The sequence below is a fragment of the Thamnophis sirtalis genome, unplaced genomic scaffold (genome assembly GCF_051295495.1).
Source record: "Thamnophis sirtalis isolate CommonGarterSnake01/CBP01778 unplaced genomic scaffold, rThaSir2_p1.2 scaffold_4, whole genome shotgun sequence".
In the NCBI taxonomy this organism is placed as follows: domain Eukaryota; kingdom Metazoa; phylum Chordata; class Lepidosauria; order Squamata; family Natricidae; genus Thamnophis; species Thamnophis sirtalis.
The window spans coordinates 82,346,827-82,368,410 of NW_028261384.1; the positions used below are offsets into that span (position 1 = coordinate 82,346,827).

Below are 21,584 nucleotides of genomic sequence, written 5' to 3' on the forward strand. Positions count from 1 at the left end.
ATGAATTAAAAGGAATTTAAATCCTTTTTATGTTTTCTTCAATTGCAACCCAAATTGTACACACAAACATACACATGTTTTTTTTTATTGAACAGGGAGAGCAAAGAGGTTCATTGTCTTTCATTCGCTCTCCAAGTATTGAACACACTGCCAATGTGGACTTCAGCATTATCAACCAAATGAAGAGAGAGACTTCTGTCACCCAACTGCTGTAGGTGGAGTAAATATTTAAGCCCTGGTTTTATAAGTACATTTTAATATCAAGTCAGAGGAAGGAACATACACTGCACTTAACCTCTTTAAGATCATTTGGTTTTAATAGGAGAGATTTAACTAATTTTTAAAAATCACTTATTTCAATGTGCTCAATTTTGCAAGATGATGCCAATTAGACACACTATTGTCACCCAACCTGGATTGTACTATTATGTTTGTTTCTGTCGGGTATGAATGACCAGAATTACACTAACTACATTATTGTTCTGTTCCAATTTCCCAGATTGGCAGATTCATCTGAGTAAATAAGGCTCAAAGGCATTCAAGGATCTTGCCCCCTTGGGGTTTTTTGTAGCAAATCCATGCTAATTACCTGTTTGATCCCTCTTCCTTACTGGGATTGTTGCTCTCAAACAGTATCTCATATTTTCCTATGGATTTAAACTAAATAATATTTCTAAAATCTGAAAGTTCATTTTCACTAGGTGATTACAGGAGATACTTACTGCAGTCCTATGCCTAATTTCTTTACTGTTCTTTGTGGAGTTTACTTAAAATTTGTTCTTGATTACAAGATACGTTTCCATTACTTTGGTTTGAACTTTCCATAATATTAAAAAATCAAAATCTTTCCTATATACTAAAATCTAGAATTTCAAAGAAAATAAATCAAGTGACTTCTTGTTTTTTTCAGCATCCTGGTTTTCTGTTATAAAGCTACTTTCTTATAGGTTTTTTTTTAAAAAAAATCAGGATGTTGAGTTTATTTTTAGTTTCTAAAAATGTTTGTTTTAAGATTGTGGACTTGTTTTATTTGTTAAATCCTGTGTAGCAAAACAATTGTTAAATGTTTGTTTTACCTTAGGAGAGAAACTGCCAGTTCTGTCTGCCTTGATATGCAAGCATTAGAACAGAGAAGGAAAAGCATTCGAGATTCAGAAGATATGTTTACCCATCATACTTTACAACTGTATCTGTATAAGCCCAGACAGGAGGTAAGAAACTACAGTTGAAGACATTTCAGTTCTTCACTTTATCAGTATTTTCAAGGACACTTAAATCCCACATTTTGGATGAGGATTTTTTTTATTTTTTAAAAAAATGCAGGGACCCAGTATTGAAAAAAATGGAGAAAGGAAAAAGATTGCTAAAAAGGGGTAGGGAAGGAGAAGGTGGGGGGGAAAGACCCTGCCTTAGAACTATTAAGAGCATTGGTAAGAAGAATAACATAGTCCTGAAAAAACAGACAACTGCCATGGGGATTTCTAAACTATGTGCCATATATTTATTCATGCCTATAGAATAAATGAGACCCCAACTTTTATTTATTTATGCCCATAGTGGTCCTCAACCTTTCCAATTCTGTGGACTAGGTGGCAGGGGTGGGAGAGGGGATGGTTTTGTGCACTGGCATGGTATTTGTGTAAATACAGCTTTGTGCACTTGTGTGCCACGTGTGGAGCAGTTCCCAATAGGCCTGGCCCAGTACTGGGTCACAGACTGGGGTTGGGGATCCCTGACATAGAGAACCCAAATTATACCTGCATCAAATGTAAACTAATTGGATTACTGGAAGAAAAAAAGTAAAGAGTCTAGAGGCAAATCTAGCCATCCCGAGATTTAATCAAGAAAATGAGGAACCCCTAATAAAGACAGAAGTTTGTGTCCAAACTACTCACAGTAAGGAACAAACAACTACCAGGAAAAATTGGAATTCACAGATATAAACTAGGGGTGGGTTCCTGCCAGTTCTAACCTCTTCTATAGAAGAGGTTCCACAAATCTACAGTGCCGTTTAGAATCGGTTCCAGCTCCCTTCTCCCACCCATCTACACATCATCAAGATGAAGAGCAAGAGGAGGAATTCTGGGAGTCGAAGTCCACAAGTCTTAAAGCTGTCAAGTTTGAACACCCCAGTTTTTTTAAAGGATTAGGGGTGCAAGGGTCTTGTAACTTGACAGCTTTCAGACTTGCACACTTCAGTGCCAGAGTTCCAAAGCCAACATGACTGGAGGAGGAATTCTGGGAGTTGAAGTCCACAAGTCTTAAAGCTATCAAGTTTGAACACCCCTGGGATTTTTTTTCTAAAGGTTAGGGGTGCAAGGGTATTGTAACTTGACAGCTTTAAGACTTGTGTGCTTCAAATGCCAGAGTTTCTGAGCCAACATTTTGGTTGCTAAGTAAGAGCATTGTTAAGCGAGTTTCACCACATTTTACAAATTGGCCATGCCCACTCAGTCACATGGCCAGCAAGCCACTCCCACCTGGTCACATGGCTGGCAAGCCACTCCCACAAAGCAGACCATACCTACAGAAGAGGTTCTAAAAAATTTTGAAACCCACCACTGATATAAACCAATAGCAACATGTCATTCAGAGGACAAAAACATTGATAAGAGTGTCCCTGCTATCTAATCCGATCCAATCTAGCTCCACTAGAGTTGAGCAATTAATTTCACATCCTCTACTGGAAGAAAACATGCAGATAACAGGAGAAGGGACTTCAAATATTCCAATGATAGGAAGAAAAGTAGTTCAGATTTCCCAAAAGGGGGGAAAAGGCATTTTTGTGATTACTCACTTCTCAGAGGATCAGAATTAATAATTTGTAGACCAGACAATCTATCAGGAGAAGTATATTGTCTCTCAGGTACAAAGATTAATGATGTGACAGAGAGACTTTCCAAAATAATCAAGTCCAGTGATTATTCATGTTCTGACAATTAATACAACAAAGAGCCTGAAAGTAATATTAAGGAATTATGCACAGCTACAATGATATAAAAACTCTATACAGCCCTGTTAAAAATCCAGATTTTTGAGATATAAATAAATCAGACCAAGATAAACCACTTCAGAATTTTTCCACCTTTAATATAACATATAAGCTATATATACGTGGTGGTTCAGTGGCTAAGATGCTGAGCTTGCTGATCAGAAAGGTTGGCAGTTTGGTGGTTCGAATCCCTAGCACTGTGTAACAGAGTGAGCTCCCGTTACTTGTCTCAGCTTCTGCCAACCTAGCAGTTCAAAAGCATGTAAAAATGCAAGTAGAAAAATAGGAACCATCTTGGTCATGCCGGCCACATGACCACAGAGACATCTTCAAACAGTGCTCTTCGGTTTTGAGACGGAGATGAGCACCATCCCTAGAGTCGGGAAAGGCTAGCATATATGTGCAAGGTGGACCTTTAGCTTTAGCTTATAAGCTGTATAATTCAGTTAAAAAACAAAGGGAAAAATAAAAATGAAAAATTTACATAACATGGTTGCATAAGTGTGCATATCTTCTTATAAATCGGGAGGTGGCTGTGTTCAGAATTAACCAATCATATTCAAACTGATATTAAATAGTAATCAGTACATATCTGCCATAATTAAAGTGACTGATCAAGCCCATATAAAGTTCAGCTGTTCTAGATAGCCTGAGTAAAAGAGGAAGGCCAAAGAAAATCTGGTGCCAATCATTTCAGGAAGATCTGAAAAACATCAGTTTAAATGGAAGGATGCAAAGACTGTAGCTTTGGACTGAAAATTGTGGAATATGCTTGTAGCCCAATGTGCCTAGTTGCCATTACTTAATCTTGGTAGGAAGGAACCCATTATTGGAATGTAGTGCTAAAATGATATAAATTGTTGAAACAGACCCAACAAAAGAGAAAGGGAGTTGCATTGTATGTAAGAAATTGCTACACCTTTACAGAAATACACCTTTACAACATGCAAGCATGAGTGAACCGGTAGTAAACCAGTTAGGAACCTACCACTGGGTAAGATTGAAATCCAACACATAGGTGTAGGATAGGCAGTACCTAGCTTAACATAGTAACTGTGAGAGGGATCACAACTTAAGTATGACCAGCAGTATGGTGCAGCTGCCAAACAAATCAATACAGACCTGGAATACAACACCCAATTCTGGTCATCACACTACAAAAAATATGCTGAGTTCCTAGAAAGAGTGCAGAGAAGAGCAGTATGTGATGTTAATGGGATACTGTTTGAACAGAGACCTGTCACAAGTGGTGTATCCCAAGGCTTAATCCTAATTCCTGTTGTGTTCAATGTGTTTGTAAATGATACAATAGAAGAATTGCTAGGTAAGATTTGTCTTTTTGCTGATGACACAAAGATGTGTAATAGAATTAACATTACTGGAAGTATTCATAACATGGAAAGGAATTTAGCATTGCTGGAAAATTGGTGAAAAATGTGGATACTGCCTTTTAATGTTTCTAAATGTAACATCATGCATACAGGGATTAGGATTAAGCCTTGGGATACACCACTTGTAAACTGTATCCCCAATACTGTACCCACCTCTGGAGAGTACAGTATTGAGGATACAGTTTAAGACAGAATAATAGAAAAAAGGATTTAGGTATGCTCATAACAGATTATTGCAAAATAAGTAAGTGATGCCACCAGGCATTCTGGGATGCATCACTAAAGAGATCTCCAGCAGGAAAAAGGAGCTCCTAATCCTGCTATATAGAGCTTTAGTTAGACCCCATTTGGCATACTGTATCCAGTTCTGGAGACCTCACTTAAAAAAAGATATTGATAACGTTGAGTGAGTACAGAGACAGGCAACAAAGATAGTGCAAGGACTGAGGGACAAAACATATCAGGAGAAATTGGAAAACTGAATATATACAGCTTGGAGGACAGAATGGAAAGGGGGAATGATTGAAACCTTTAAGGCAGTATTTTCAATATTAAACAAAAGTTCAAGAACATTGGCCTGAACAAAACACTGGCCTGGCTTGAACAAAACAAAATAAATTATTGATTATTGTTAATTTTAATCAATTTTTTTAAAAAAATGTTATTGTGGATCTTAATTGGATTTGTTTTTGGGATATTCTATGTAATTTTTTTTTACTTTTGTAATATGTGTTTTTTTAATGTTGTACGCCGCCCTGAATCCTTGGGAGAAGGGTGGCATATAAATCCAATAAACCAAACCATACCAAACCAAACCAAACACGGGCATAAACTCAACTTGACAGGAGGGAACTTCAAAAGGAATGTTAGGAAGTATTTCACAGAAAGAGTAGTGGAAGGTTGGAACTAACTTCCAGTGGAAGTAATGGGTAAATCTTCAGTAACTGAGTTTAAATATCCTTGGGATAAATGCATGTCAATGTATTTTAACAAAAATTAAAAAATTAAAATTAAAATAATAATTAAAATAATAAATAAAAAACAAGTATCAATAAGAGGTCTTATTGATTAAAATTACTTAAATTAGCCTGGAGAATAATATTTTATATACCAAGCATGCAGGAAAGAATTGGTATCCCTCCACCAATTCTATATCCTCTAGCCATAGGAAATATTTTTTGTCATACTGTACATCTAATGATATATATACGTGGTTTTTCATATCTTGTCTTCAGGATTGCAGTGCATTATATATAGGGCTATTATTGAAAATTGTCCAAAGTTATTGTTGGTACAAAATACAGCAGCAAGGCTGCTAAGTGTTATGGAATGTAGAGATGATTTGATAGCTACTAGTTGCTTGCCATGCACAGTCTAAAATGTTGGGAGTGATGTTTAAAGCTCTATAAGCTTGGACCAGGTTTTTTTTGTTTGTTCCAAAACCTATCTGATAATTTAAAATTATTAGAGACATTTATCTGAAGGTGTCCTATGTCAAAGGCAGTGATGGGCTACTAAACGTTTAAGAAGTGGCTCTGGTCTGGTCTCCTGGCTCCATTGCAACACCATGGCTCACCACTGCTCTGTGGCAATTTGCCATGGCCAACTCGCCACAGACAATTGTCCGCAGGACAAATCATCATGGCCAACTCACTGTGGGACAAGAGTTACACTAATATCAAAGAAATGGTAGAATAAAATCATTAAAGAAAGGATACAGAAAGAGGGACAGAATGAAATTTGAATGACAAAAATTAAATTAATTTTTATTTATTTTAAATAATTAAATTGATTAAATTGCAGCGAGTTATCCCATGGACAATATAAAATAAAGTTATGTAGCTAGATATATTTATTGAATATATCTTCTTTTTCTCTTATAGCAAAAATTTCTGTACAGCCGTCACAAAATACCTCTGAATGAAGATGAGAAGCAAAATAAAGAAATTTTTCACAGAACTATGAGGAAAAGACTAGAATCTTTCAAGAGCACAAAACTAGGTTTGAATCACCATAAGAAAATAAACAAAATTCACAAGAAAGACCGTAGCCAAAAAAGGGTAAGACCAAACATTTGAGATCACCTAAGCAAAAACTAAAAACAAAGAGAAAACGACCCATGGCATCAACTTTATTTATTTGTTTAGCATGCTTATTGTATATCCTGCTTTTACCATCACCATATTTTTGAGACTTATCTGTTTTAATCTTCATCATCTAATTGGTTTGGCAGTCTGTAATGGATTCCTGTCAATCTTTAAATCCAGATTCATTGTTACCATGAGGCCAGTGGAGCTTGCTAGAAGCAGGTTTATTTCAAATATACAGCACTATACTACCTCATCTCTTGTTGCCTGTCCCTCTGATACAAGGTCCCATTCACCAGATGTTTCAGTAATTTCTATTATGTTATACTTGCCTTGGTTCCTCTTATCTACTCCTCCTATTTGTTTACCATACTTTTTGAATTAGTTGGAAACATTTATGATATCGTAGTCTACTTGTGTTCATCTTCTCTTGTTCATTAAACTACACATGTACCAAATGTAAACTATGAATTACTTGAAAAAAGGTCGAGAAGCAACTCTAGTCCCATGAGGCTCAACCTACAAAATAAGAACCTTCAACCAAAGGAAGAAAATTATATCCAAACTGCACACAATAAGGAACAAACAACTATGAGAACGAATGAACCTTTAGAGACAGCAACATGTCACTTATAGAAGAATACAATAACCAAGAACATTGTCCCTGCTATCTAATGCAACCCAGTCCAGTGCAGTCCCTGGAGTTGAGCAATCGATTTCATATCCTCCTTCAGGAAGAAGGCATGAAGACACCTGGAGAAGGGATATCAACTTTTGTTCTTGTGACAGGAAGAAAAGTAGCCCAGACTTTGCTAGGAAAAAAAGCAAGTGTTGGTGATAGGAAATTCACTTTTCAGGGCAATGGAAACAACAATCTATAGATGAGACAATCAATCTAGGGAGCTATGTTGTCTACCTGGAGCAAAAATCAAAGATATGATTGAGAGCCTTACTGAAATTAGCTCACAGATTACTATTCTTTTCATCTCTTTCTTGTGTGAACAAATGACATGACAATAAACCTAAAAACAATATCAACAGACTGATCAGCTCAGCAAGAAAATTAAGGAGTTAGGACCATAGGTGGTATTTTCATCTGTACTTTCAATAAAAGGTCAACAACCAATGAGGAAACAAAGAATTTTAAAAATAAACCAATGGCTTAAGAGATGGTACCACCAAGATAATTTTAGAGTCCTAGACTGAAGTCTGCATTACCTACACAAAGAGCTTGTGGCAAGTGATAGGCTGCACTTCACAAGAATTGAGAAGAATGTGTTCAGAAAATGACTAGTTCAGCTTATCCAAATAACTTTAAAGTAAAACGAGAAAAGATAATGAAGGAATTTTGGGATGCCTTGGATCATTTAAAATATGAGTCAGCAGTTTGCTGTGGCCACTCAAAAAGCCAATGTAATCATAGGCTGTATTAACAGAAGGATAGAATCAAGATCACATGAAGTGCTAGAACTACTTTGTAATGCCTGGGTAAGATAACCCTTGGAATATTGCATATATTTTGCCACTATATAAAAAGGAAATTCTAGAACAATACAGAGAAGAACAACAAAGATTATTATGGGGCTGAAGAACCGTGGCAGGCATTGGATATGTTGAGTTTAGTGAAAAGAAGGCCAGGGGTGAATACTAGCAGTGTTCAATATTTGATCAGAAAGAGGAGGAAATATTTACGAAAAGTACCAAATGGTAGGATAAGAAGCGATATATAGAACTAATTAAGGAGAGAGAGCCAACTTGGAACTAAAAACAAATTTCCTAACAATTAGAACAATTAATCCATGGAATGGCTTGTGATCAGAAGTTAAAAACCTCCATCATTGGAGGTTTTTAAGAAGAAATTGGGCAACCATTTGTTTAGAATGGTGTAGGGTCTCCTGCTTGTGCACTAGAAGATATCTAGAATCCCTTCCAACTCTGTTAATCTGTTAACAGGGAGAAATGTAAGATTCTTCATCTGATAGAAAAAGGGACAAATATAGACTGGGAGATTCTGGCTTAATAGTAATGCATGTAAAATGGATCTGGATGCTTTTGTCACAGTTTTTAAGGGTCATTCCAACGCTAGGATTTTATGGAATTCTATACTGAGCAAATTAGCTGCCAGTTAGGAAATCTATTTAGTTCTTTCCATCAAGCAACTGTAAAAAAGATTGCTAGCCAGTATCTTGCTTGTTGCAATAAGAGATGAAAAACAAAAACAGTTTATAGTCTCAAATATTATTTCTTACCCACACTTGATTAAGTTCACTTTTTGGCTTTTTTATTGGTACTTTAATTACTGTAAATTCTGGTACCAGTTTAGGAAGTCTGTTCAAGACTAATCATGTTAAATAAGACTCATTCTGCCTGATACTATAGATCAACTAGTCAATCAAGGAACTGCCTGTACATTGCTGGGGAAATTCCCAAGTGTCTGTTAAAATCCATCTGGATTTATAAGTCACCTTTGGCAAACCATATTAATAGACAGTTTGTCCCAGGAAGCTACTCAATCTCACCATCTAAACCAAGAGTGACTGCAGGCTGAATGTAATGTTCTCTGGATCACTAGCCAAATACTCCAAAGTAAAAACAAAGTCCAGTGTATGGCCATTAGAAATTATTTAAATAAACTCTATGATTACCATGGAGATATGAAGGTTGTCCCGAGCCACTCCAGAAACAACTCCTAGAGGTATGGACTTTGATGTCATCCAATACCAAAAGGTGAAGAAGGGCAAGCTTTTACTTCGGTCATCAAAAATATTTCTCAGTCCCGTGGCTGGCACCATGTCTTCATTCCTTCTCCTGAAAGACTATTCCACTCACCTGCCCCTCTTAGGCATATCTGCACTGCATCTTTTTTACTGCCATTCAATGACTGAGTTTTTACAGCCTGGATATGTTTGCATATTGAATATTTAATTCAGTACTGAATTTTGCAATTTTCCCTCTTCTTGATTTTATTTGAATGGGGAGATAGAAGTGAACAGATAGCAGGAGATTTCCAGGGCCTCCAGAATCTCTAATCTAACAGCTGGTGTCAAAGTGATAGTTGACTTGGAAGAAACATTGAGATACCAGCAACAATGGCAATAGTTCTTCTCTCTTTCCTTTCACAACACTGACTTTTGTTGGGGCTGTAGAAATCTAGAACAGCTACTAAACATGATACCAAAGAGATACATAATGTGTCAATTAATCATCTTTTCGGGAGGGGTTCTAGCTTGCTGGAAAACATACCCCTCCTCAAAATTATCAGATTCGTTGAGAGTGTAGGATAGAAGAGTGGCAAAGGGAAAGTCTGCAGGCCCTAAGATGGCTTTGTCTCCTTTGTTTATTACTGTTATGCTACTATTTTAAGATCAGTCACCTGAATCTATGTTATGGGAGAGCATAAACTACCTTTGTAAAATCCTATTTTTCTTTCAGAACATTACACAGAAATTTAGTTTTATAAATTGGTTTATGTAAAGTTAAAATTAATTGAAAATGTGTATATAATAGGCAATATATTTTTATTAATGAAGTACTTTTAATTATAAAATAAAATATAAACACTGTATTACATTAGGTCTGCAAAAACATAGCACATATTAAAATGTATATATTCTGTACAAAATGGAATATGTATTTGTATGGTCATTTCTTGTTTTTTTCAGAAAAATAGTAATGTCCTACCAGATGGAAACCTGCCTGCATATGTTAAAGGTAAATGCACTTTTTAAAATAATGAAAAGTTAAATGTCCTTTTTAAAAGATAAATATTGAGTAAATATTGATATAACTAATTGCCTAGAATCTCTGCCTTTCAGCAGAGTAGAAATATGAAAATAAATATTTTCTATTTCTGTTGCTAGCTAACATTGTATTGAATAAATGTTTTCCAATTTTTATTGTATTTATCAGCTTTTTTTGTTTGAGTGTCTATGAAATGGATGGTAATCAAATCTTCTAAGATCATGTTTTGACTTTCAGCTTCAAACTTTGGTGATTTTTAAAATATTTAAATTTAAAAATGCATTGATAACTTTAATGAATAATAATAAACAGATGTATGTATGTATGTATGGTATGGTATGGTATGGTATGGTATGGTATGGTATGGTATGGTATGGTATGGTATGGTATGGTATGGTATGGTATTGTATTGTATTGTATTGTATTGTATTGTATTGCCAGCTAAGCCTGGCAAATCTATTTGTACTGAAAATTCTAGAATACACTACCTGAAGACTAAAATAAGAACCAAACTTTTATCCACCAGCAGTATCATTTTTTGGAACACATTTTTACTTATAAAAAGTGAAAATTGACTAAAAGAGATATTTCTGCAACCTTATTCAATCTGTTGTCAAAACATTCAGGCACCTTCAGTGTTTATCTTGGGAAACAAGCTCATTTTATAAGGCATCTGTAATTTAACATAGGAGTGGTGGTTAAAACATCAACCTAGAAACCCAAAGACCATAACTTCTAGTCTTGCTTTGAGTCAATCCCTTTCTCTCAGCCCTAGGATGGAGGCAATGGCGAACTTCTTCTAAAAAACTTGTCAAGAAGATTCCAGGGCTTGTCTAGGCAATCACCAGAACACTGACCTGAATGCAGGGGGAAAAAACTAATTTAAACTATTCAGAGATAATCATGCTCATTTTATCCATAAATTTTTACTCTGAGCTGTGCATACAAATAGTTTAGAAGTTCTAAAATATGATAAAAGCCTAACAATAAAACAGAAATCAATGAACATACTTAGAGACTGAGAAATTGTAATTATGTGTATTATTTGTACAGAAATCAGAGCTGAAATTGTTTTACTTTGTGGGAAATTGGTACGTTTGAATATATGTTACATTCAATGCTTTTTTAAAAAATTACGGTATTTTTCGGAGTATAAGACGCACCTTTATTCCTCAAAAAAAAAAAAAGAGGCTGAAAATCTGGGTACATCTTATACATCGAATCCAGCATTTTTTGTCTCCCAAAGCCCTGCCCTTTCACCAAACTGGCTGTGCATACCCTTATGGAGGCTTTCAGACAAACCCTGGAGGCTGGGGAGGGCAGAAATGAGCAAAAATGGGGTGATTTTTGCCCCCGCCCCAGCTCCCAGCAGCACTCTATATGCCTCCATAAGGCTATGCATGTAATTTTTTTGACAAAAACTGGCCTGTTTTTGTGAAAAAGGGGCTGGGTTTTTTTGCTCTTTTATAGTCCCCCTCAAAACAGAAGCACTCTGCAAGTCCCCCCAAGGCTATTCATGATTTTTATTTGAAAAAAACAGACCCATTTTCGTGAAAAACGGGCCGTTTTGGGGAGGTTTGCAGAGTGCAAAAACTACCCCCCCCTTCGGAAAGCCTTTTAACTGATGAGAATTACATTGATCAAGCGCTGTGCCAGAAGAAACAAAGTCTTAAGGTTTGTCAGCGATTTCCTTCTCCAGCACATGGATAAATGCACCTGGAAACATCTCCCGGCCTACCTATCTACCTACTCTCTCTACCTACCTACCTACCTACCTACCTACCTACCTACCTACCTACCTACTGTATTTCTGTCTGTCTGTCTGTCTGTCTGTATTTCTGTCTGTCTGTCTGTCTGTCTATCTATCTATCTATCTATCTATCTATCTATCTATCTATCTATCTATCTATCTATCTATCTATCTATCTATCTATCTATTTATCTAACTATATATCCCTCTATCTACCTACCTATCTACCTACTCTCTCTCTCCCTACCTACCTATTGTATTTCTCTCTTCCCACCTACCTATTGTATTTCTCTCTCTCTTCCTCCCCTTCTACCTACCTACCTACTCTCTCTCTCCCTACCTACCTACTGTATTTCTCTCTCTCTCTCTCTCTCTCTCTCTCTCTCTCTCTCTCTCTCTCTCTCTCTCTCTCTCCCTCTATCTACCTACCTACCTACTCTCTCTCTACTATATTTCTCTCTCTCCCTCTCTCTCCCTCTCTCTACCTACCTACTTTTTTTTTTAAATGCCTCTTCAAAATCTTGGTGAATCTTATACTCCCAAAAAATGTGGTAAATATCAATTTACTTTTACAAATAGCAAACTGTCTCAGAAGCTAATGACCATATTTTTTGGAGTATAAAACACACCGGATTATAAGACGCACCAAGATTTTGAAGAGGCACATTTAAAAAAAAAGTTTTTGCACTCTGCAGATCTCCCCAAAACAGCCCATTTTTCGGGCCCGTTTTATGCCAAAAAAAGGGGCATGAATAGCCTTTAGGAGGCTTATAGAGTGCTCCTGGGGGCTGGGGGGGGGAAACAAGCAAAAAATGGTCCATTTTTTTTAAAAGAGGGCATTTTTTGTTAAAAAGGGGGGGCATGCATAGACTTTAGGAGGCTTAGAGTGTTCCGGGGGCTGGAGGCCCCAAAATGAACAAAAAACAGCCCATTTGTCCTCTAATTTCTGCCCTCCCCAGCCCCCAGGAGCACTCTGGAAGCCTTCTAAAGGCTATGCATGGCCATTTTGGTGAAGGGTGCGGAGTTTTGGGAGGCCAAAAATGCTGTATTCAGTGTATAAGACGCACCCAGATTTTCACCCTCTTTTTTGAGGGAAGGTGTGTCTTATGCTCTGAAAAATACGGTATCTCGGTTATATAAAAAATATTATTTTATTCTAGAAAATGAGTTTTCTGAACCAGAGGAAAATGATTATGGCAATCCACAGATAGATGGAGTGGTAAACTTCCTGGATTACTTCAATGAAGATAATTTCACAGATACAAATGGTAAAGAAATTAATATATACCATAGTAACTATGTAGCATTGTGGTTGTTGGCTTGTCTTTTTTTACATAGATATATAAAAACAAAAATTTATTTTCCAGAAACATGGAACAGAAGATACATGCACTATTTGTCAGCACTGTGAGGAAATTGTCATTATTCAAAACATGTTAAAACAGCACAAATACATATCACAGAATAAAATGTATTTTATTCACACTTTCTAGAGCCGTGATGGCGAACCTATGGCATGCATGCCGGAAGTGACACACAGAGCTATCTCTCTGGGCATGTGGAACCATTGCCTGTTTTTCTTCTGGGTTTGGCGCACCGGCCAGTTGGTCTTCACACGTGCAGGAATGCCAGAAACTAAAAGAGCAGCTGATCTTCTGGGTTCTGCCACACACATGCGCTGGCCACCTGACCTTCCAGTTTGTGGTGCGCATGAAGACCAGCTGGCCAGTGTGCATGTGCATGCCGGAACCCACAAGGGGAGCAGAGCTGCCAGCCAAGACCAACACACTGGGGCTTCCCTCCCTTCTTGCATGGCCTCAGTGCTCCAGCTCACAGCAGTGCTGCGCATCCATGCTCCAGAGCACCTGGCCAACTCAGGCACACGGGGCAGTGGGGCAAGGTTTCCTGGTTGGGCAGTTGGCCACCCTAACTGCTGCTCCTTCCGCTGTGAGGGGGTGGTGTTGGTTCTTGTGCTGCAGTTCCCAGCCAGGATGCTGGAGCAGAAAAAGGAGGAGCAGCTGTCAGGGAGTAGAACTGCCCCAGGAGGGCCAGAGGAGAGCACAGCATGGAGACGTCGCTGAGGAGTAAGAAGCACGCCGGCCGGGAAGAGATCGGAGAAGGGCTGCACTAGCTTTTTCTTTGGGTTGGCTGGGGGGTGCTTCATCCTGGCCAGAATTGGGGCAAAGCTCTCCCACTTGCTAGCCCCACAACCCAAGCCCCAGGAATGCCAATGCCCCTTACCTCTGAGGCCAGGAAGTGGCTCTGGCTTTTCAGCGGAGGGAGGCGGCCCTACTTTCTCTCCCTGTCTGGGGCCGCGGAACCTGGTCGATGAGGATGTCCCGCCATCCCGATGGGAGGAAAGGAGGTGGCCAGGGAGGCGTGAGGACCCACAAAAGGCCAGGCGGAGCCGGTGCATGGGCACTGGACACCTGGTGTTCACACACACATTCACACCAGAAACTAGATGATCCTCTGCTTTTCTGATTTCTGGCATGCACATGCGCTTCGGAACTCATGCACTTCGCACTCGGTGCCAAAAAGATTAGCCATCACTATTCTAGAGGATGCAGTTTCCTTTTTGGGAAAAACAAGGGAAAGAAAATATTTTTTAAATTCCATAGATGACATTCAGAACTAAACTGTTCTATTGCTCACTTTCAACCACTATGTTGTCCTATAGTCCAGGCAGCAGGACTTTTGTGAAACTTGCTTTGTTAAAATAGTTCTAGGGTTTTTTTAAAATAGCAAATGCTATTCCAACTAAGTTCTCTGTTCAGTTCCAATTTTGCAATAGTCTATCTAATACAGTATGAAAGTTACCATGTTCCTGTTTATTTAATTTTGATTTTTCCTTTGGTGGACTTTTTAATAGGCATTGATAATCCAGTATTTTCAGACGATATTGAGCAAAATGCCTTCATGAAGTTTACACCTTGGTTATCCAGTGATGAGATGGTGGTACCTTCCCAAAGAGCCAGAGTACAAATACCTTATTCTCCAAACAGCTTTCAAAGACTTGCTCCCATTCGACTCAGCAACAGATCTACAGATTCTTTTTTGCAACTAGATGGTGCTGAAGAACACCCTACATTTTTTCTCCCAGAATCAACTCACTTGTAATTTTAGCAAATGTAAGGTTCTTATTTTTCAGTCACTCAGATCTTTTGTGATCTAGCAAATAACCATTTTCTCTTGTTCAGAATATCTTTGGTGTCTTTCTTTATTTTCTTTTTGGCATGAAAATTCTGCTTTAAACCAGTTATGTATATTCTAGAATATTAAAGTAGGACATGTTAAATTTGTGAATTATGAATACTAAGCTACTCACTTGAGAGCTACAGAATGAAATAGACAACATGAGATGTGGGCAGAACTGAGGGGCATTACGGTTAATCCTGCGGTTACAACATAATTAGGATAGAATTTATATGATTAAATAATAGTATCATTATTATGAAGTTCAATGTCATGGGACCTAATTGCTTAGTAACTTGGTTGTGATGGGTGGCTATAGAAATTGAATGAATGACCATAGTTATTCCTTGTTAGCTATCATAATTATATGCTTTATATTTTGATGAGCAAGATATAAATAACTAATGATTAATAATTCATTTGCAGCTAGTTCTTTGTACAAATTCCTTTGGAAAATATTATATTTATGATACAGTAAGGTGAAGTTTTAAACTTTTTCTGATTTTGTATTCACTTATGCATGATACCTGTCAAGTAATAAATATGAACAAAATTGGCCTATGCAATTCTTATTACTTAAGTATTAATGAACTTGATTCCAATTTTGCATAGTACTTTCATTACTCGAATGCCATGGCTATTTCATCTTTTCATAACACACATACAGTATATTTTCTTAGTAAAAGGCACATATCATAAAATACAAATGCAAAACAACGAAGTTTCATGAAACCAAAGTGAATGCTAGAATACAATATATACTATAATAGTGCTTTATAATCTATAGAAAATGCAAAATATTTATTAAAATCAATTCATCAAACCCTAATTCATCAAACTGGATTTGTGGGAGGCATATTATCAAGTTAGGATCAAGGCAGGGGAAGAGTGGGAAACGGCTTTAAATTGCTCCTTAGGATGTTCTTTGACAAAGTGACAAAATTAGTGGACCAAAGGAATACTGGCAATATAATCTCCTTGGACTTCAGTAAGGCATTTGATAAGGTAGACTATAACCGACTACTTGCTAAAATAGAAAAATGTAGGTTAGACCTTATCACCACCAGATGGATTCGTAACTGGCTGACCAACCACACTCAATGTGTAGTCCTCAATAGAACTGTGTCTATATGGAGGGAAGTATGCAGTGGGGTACTCCAAGGCTCTGTTCTAGGCCCAGTACTCTTCAACATCTTCAATGATTTGGATGAGGGGATCAATGGGGAATCATCAAATTTGCAGATGACACCAGGCTAACAGGAATAGTCAGCACTACAGAAGGATCTTGACAGGATCTCTGCCAGACCAATGCCTCTATCAAAGGGGGAAGAATGTCAGGTCTGCCAGGTGCAGTTTGGGACTTCACAGGCATCCTGCTATCAAAGGCTAGAAATGGAAGGTAGGATAAATAGGAAATAAAGCTGTGTGTATATGATGGGAAATAAAGAGCGGTGGGAATGACAGGTGATGAAGTCCAAAGAACCTTTGCACCAGAATCCAAGGCCAGGAACCCTAAGAAAGAATGCCTATTACCACAAACATCTAAGTGATTTCCGATTGCTGAAGACAGATTGGTCATGGGGAGAGGCTGGGATGAGGAGAAATCTCTTCTGTCTCTTTTCACCATGCAAAATCCAGAGCTAGCCTGACTTTACCAAAGCTAACATCTTTTTAATAAAAGAACCTTTCACTTCAACTTAATGGAGTCAAGTTTTCTTTCACTCTCCCCCAAAGTTCGTGTAACTTTCTCTATCATTTCTTCTGCTAATAAGAATAGGTCCAGTATAGGTATGTGTATATCCAGTTAATGTCTGGATATTTAAAATCCCCCATTACTAGTGTGATTTCTTACATACATTTACTAACTGATTAGCAACATCATCTATTTCTTCTGCTTAGTTGGGTGGTCTATAGTACTATACACTAATGATAATGTCATTCTTTTTTCATTTTATATTTTCCATAAGCATTCAAAGAGGCTTTCATACTTGGTTTTGTGTATCTCTATGGAGAGGAAGGATCTCTAATATATAATGCAATTCTATCTCCTCCTTTGTTGGTTTTTTTTTGAATAGTTTATATCCTTCTATCAGTACATTCCAATGATGAGTTCCATCCCACTAAATTTTTGTGGTGGCAACTATATCATACCTACTCTCATGTATTAGTATTTCAAGTTCACACTATTTACTCCCTAAACTGAGCATTAATGTATAGGCATTTAAGTTCTTTGTGACTGACCCCAAGTGTGCTTCTTACATCTACCTTGTTTGGAATTTTTCTTTCCTCCCCTCTTCACCCCCTTTTTATCTGATTGGTTGTCTAGTTCTATTTGCTTGGAATTAGGTCCTAAAGGTTGGAATTAGGTCCTCCCCCTTTAATTTTAGTTTAAAGCTTTTCTGATAAAGTGAATCAGTTTTCCAAATACTTCCCAGTTCTTGTGAGGAGCAGTTCAGCACTTGCCAGGAGCCCTTCATATAAGGTAATACAGAGCCTGATCTAAAAATCCTAAGTTCTGTTGATGACACCAATTTCAAATCAGTGGTTTGTTTCTAAATTCCTTTGCTTCTTTTTTTATTAATTTTATTATTTTTATTTTTCAAAACAGACACAACACAAAAAATCCTCTTTACATACTGTAGAAAGTGTATCAGTTGGTTACAAAAAAATTCCATGCATTTCTTTCACAGTCACCCATGATTCATATTAATTCTAGTATTTTAAATCAAATATATTTGTACATACTACCATCATCCTACCCCCATTCTCGTTTGACTATTTGTTTAAACATCCTTCATCATAAAACATACCAAAACTAAGACATAACCACATACTGGCATCTCATTTGCTATTGAGCCGAGGTGGTGCAGTGGTTAAATGCAGCACTGCAGGCTACTTCAGCTGACTGCAGTTCTGTAGTTCAGCTGTTCAAATCTCACCGGCTCAGGGTTGACTCAGCCTTCCATCCTTCCGAGGTGGGTAAAAGGAGGACCCGGATTGTTGTTGGGGGCAATATGCTGACTCTGTAAACTGCTTAGAGAGGGCTGAAAGCCCTATGAAGCAGTATATAAGTCTAACTGCTATTGCTATTGCTATTTCTAGTATCCCCAAAACACTATTCCTTATGGCCTATTCTAGCTAAACATCAATAACATTTAGTAACAAATGTTTCTAAAATTCCTTTCCAAATTACTGTTTACAATTTACATCCAATTTTCCTATGTTGAATCCATACCTATATATACATTGTTATCATTATCTCTCCTTTATTTGACTATATCATTATCATAATTTAGTTCTTTTTTATAAATCTTTATATGTAACCAAACCATTTCTCGTCTTCCTTTCATAAGTACCATTCAATATTCATATCCAATTACTACTTGTTATACCAATACATATGTATACATTATTATCATTTTCAATTGTTTATTTAACCATATCTATTGTCACTAAATTTCACTAAGTCCAGCTAGTTTTAAATTAAACACTTTCATCTATCAGCCTGTATCTTTCCAGTAGCAAAACAGTCTCATGTCTTCTGCCATTTGAGGCATCAGTTCTCTAATCGTCTCCTTAATCAAGTTTGTATGGACTCTTCTTTGCAACTCATTGTTTATTGATTTTATCATGTAATTTCAATGCCTTTCTTCTTTTTCCTTAATCAGCTTGTCTTTAATTGTCAGTGTTGTTATCAATGGTGTTACTAATAAAATTTCTCCCTTTAAGTCCATAAATTCTTTTATTTTCTCTTCTTCTGTGTCTTGCCATCTAGTGTAGGGTTTCCATCCATCTAGTTCCCCTTTCCATATTCCACTTTTTCCATTTCCAGATAGAAACCATTCACCATAGATGTCAGCAGATTTGATTTCTTTGTAGTCATTTTTCTCTTTATTGCATGGGACTCTACTCTCTATTTTTCCCATTTGATAAGCATCTACATCCTTTTCATCATATTTTTCTGTTAGGTGCTCTAATTTTTCAAACATTTTCTCAAATGTATTTGATAGTTTCTGTATTGCAAACATTATCTCTTGCAAGCTGATAGATTTTCTCTGTTGTTGGAAATAAGCCATTGTTTCCAGCTGTTAAAACACTGCTGCTCTGACTTGAAAGATTTTTACAAGCTTACACCTAGGTTCACCATGAGATCTCTGGTTAAGGATATACTTCAAAGGAACATTTGTATAAACAAATGGTTCTTTACTTCTTATCACTTTCTATAAACAAACTGTGAGACTTTAAAGTTTCAGACCAGGATAATCAGTAGTGAAAGTAGAAGTATTTTGTTTTAATACTCAAGTTTCCAGTCTTCGAATGGCAGTGTTATCTCTCCCTTTGTTGTTACAATTGTTGCAATTCTCTTTGTTCTTTTTGTATCTTTTAATATTCCAAGTTAAAAAAAGTCAAATTCTTACATGAAATACAGAAAAAGAGTGAAAGACACATATAATGATGAATAAGGAGAAGTTTAGTCCGTAGGTAGTGAAAATAATGGTAAAAATTATAGAAGAAAACTTGATCCATTCATTTCAAACGGTTTGCATAAATTCCATCCATGAAAATAATGTTTAAAAATTAAGATAGCACACTGACCAAAACCATCCAAAGCTTAATTCCGCTGCTTATTTCTTTAATTCTTAGATTTAAATTAGCTTTAAGTTTTTTATAGGCAGGATCTTTTAAAACAGATAAAAATTCCTCACCAGCTGTAAACACTTTCTCTTCCATTTCCTTCCGTTTTGGAGCTGTCCCTACTTCGTCAGCCTGGGGGCTGAGCTTTTAACGCCAGCTGAGAGACCTTCTCCTGCATCAATCAGGGACTTAGCGATGTCCCTGTGATCAGCAAAACATAGTCTTCTGTACACCATGTCTATGGGACGGTTTAGGTCTGATTGCACCATCCAGCGATAAAAGTATTGGCGGCGATTTCGGAGCATTGAGATCGGGTGACTATTTCATAGCAACATAGGCTCCTCCTCGATTCCTTTGTTTCTTTGCTTTTGTTAGAAGTATACATGAAAAAACCACTTGTGCTCCTAACTCCTTAACTTTCTTCCCTAGTTGTTCTTAATCTTTTGATATTATTTTCAGGTACATTGTGGTGTCATTCACCCCCACATGTAGAAGAAAGGGGTATAATCTATGGGGTTTTATTATTTTAGTTAGATTCTCAGTCGCATCTTTTATTTTTGCTCCATATCTCTGTAAACATTATGAAAATGATTGTTCAGCTCTAGAGGGGCTTCACTGAGGCGGACTGGAGTAGACAGTAGGAGCATTGCTCTTGGGGGCTGTTTTCTTTTATAAGTAATATATTTCCATTGGTCTTTCTCTTTAGATTCATATATGGGGTCAATTTTTTGGAAGCTGTTTGTTCTCTATTGTGTTCAATTTGCCATAGTGTTCTTGCTTAAGTTGGGGTTTTTGGTTTTGTAGGTTGAGTTTCAGAGTGGCTAGAATTGTTTCTAGACTCTTAACTTTTTCTTCTAAATTCAATTAATTTATATTTGGTACATATATAATTTGGATCTTCTGTGAACATAAGCTCAAACATGTAACTTATTTTGCAAGTCATAACATCAGTCTCTTTTGCCATGAGTTTGTTTTTTAATATTTTTTTTAAAAAATAACAATTTAAAATTTAAAAAATTAAAACAGTATAAAGGTAAATATGTAAAATTTTAAATCTTAAATATTTAAATTTTAAACCTTGAAATGTTTGTGAATCTTCTTTAGTTTTCAAAATTTATCCATAATCTAAAATGTGTTCTGTCCTTGTGAATTGTCACAATTAAGTCCAGCCACAAGCAGACCAATGCTCGTCCACGACAATGGCTAAAGAGCCCATAAGGCACTTGAAAATTTCCCAATCAAAATAAATACACCAGGTAAACTTAAATCACAACGCAAGAGAGCTCATGAGGCAAGAAAAGTTTAGAATTTTCAAGGCACAATCCAAGTCAAGGAATGATGTCAATCCAAAGTGAGGCAAGAATCACAATGACCAAAAAACACAGCTAGGAAACAAACATGTTGTTCCCAGGATTGCTTCCATTTGTTTGCTGGGCTAAATACCTAGCTTCCGATGCACTCCATCAAGAAGGGCAAAGCTTTCTTTTCATGAATAGTCTGGCTGTCCTTCTCTACTCCTGTCTTTTCTCTGCCTTATATGTTCTTGGATCAAGTGCAGAAGCAGTTCCTCTTTCTCCCTACTGACCAGCTACAGCCATATGCTTTCCCCACCTGGAGCCAAATTCTTCACAGACAGCTGTTCAGAGCCCTCAATCAAGTCAGCTCCTGACATGCAAGGTATTGGTTCATCCTCCCCCAAGCTGATATCTGGAGAGGTATCTGTGGAATCATCCGAGGGAGTATCACAGTTCTTCACATAAGTTCTAAAACTAGACAAAGAAAACCCAATTAAA

The 21,584-nt window shown here is 37.0% G+C and overlaps 1 protein-coding gene across 1 annotated transcript in view; it reads left to right on the top strand.

Moving 5' to 3' along the window:
• Positions 1 to 15,712, top strand: part of SLC9A3 (solute carrier family 9 member A3) — a 62,479-nt gene extending 46,767 nt beyond the window's left edge. The window contains exons 15-20 of the mRNA XM_087714413.1: positions 96 to 211; positions 1,082 to 1,211; positions 6,267 to 6,443; positions 10,133 to 10,181; positions 13,122 to 13,229; positions 14,834 to 15,712. Coding sequence (XP_087570539.1) covers positions 96 to 211; positions 1,082 to 1,211; positions 6,267 to 6,443; positions 10,133 to 10,181; positions 13,122 to 13,229; positions 14,834 to 15,081 — 828 coding nt within the window. The 3' untranslated portion in view covers positions 15,082 to 15,712. The remainder of the gene's footprint in view (positions 1 to 95; positions 212 to 1,081; positions 1,212 to 6,266; positions 6,444 to 10,132; positions 10,182 to 13,121; positions 13,230 to 14,833) is intronic.
• Positions 15,713 to 21,584: the final 5,872 nt, after the last annotated feature.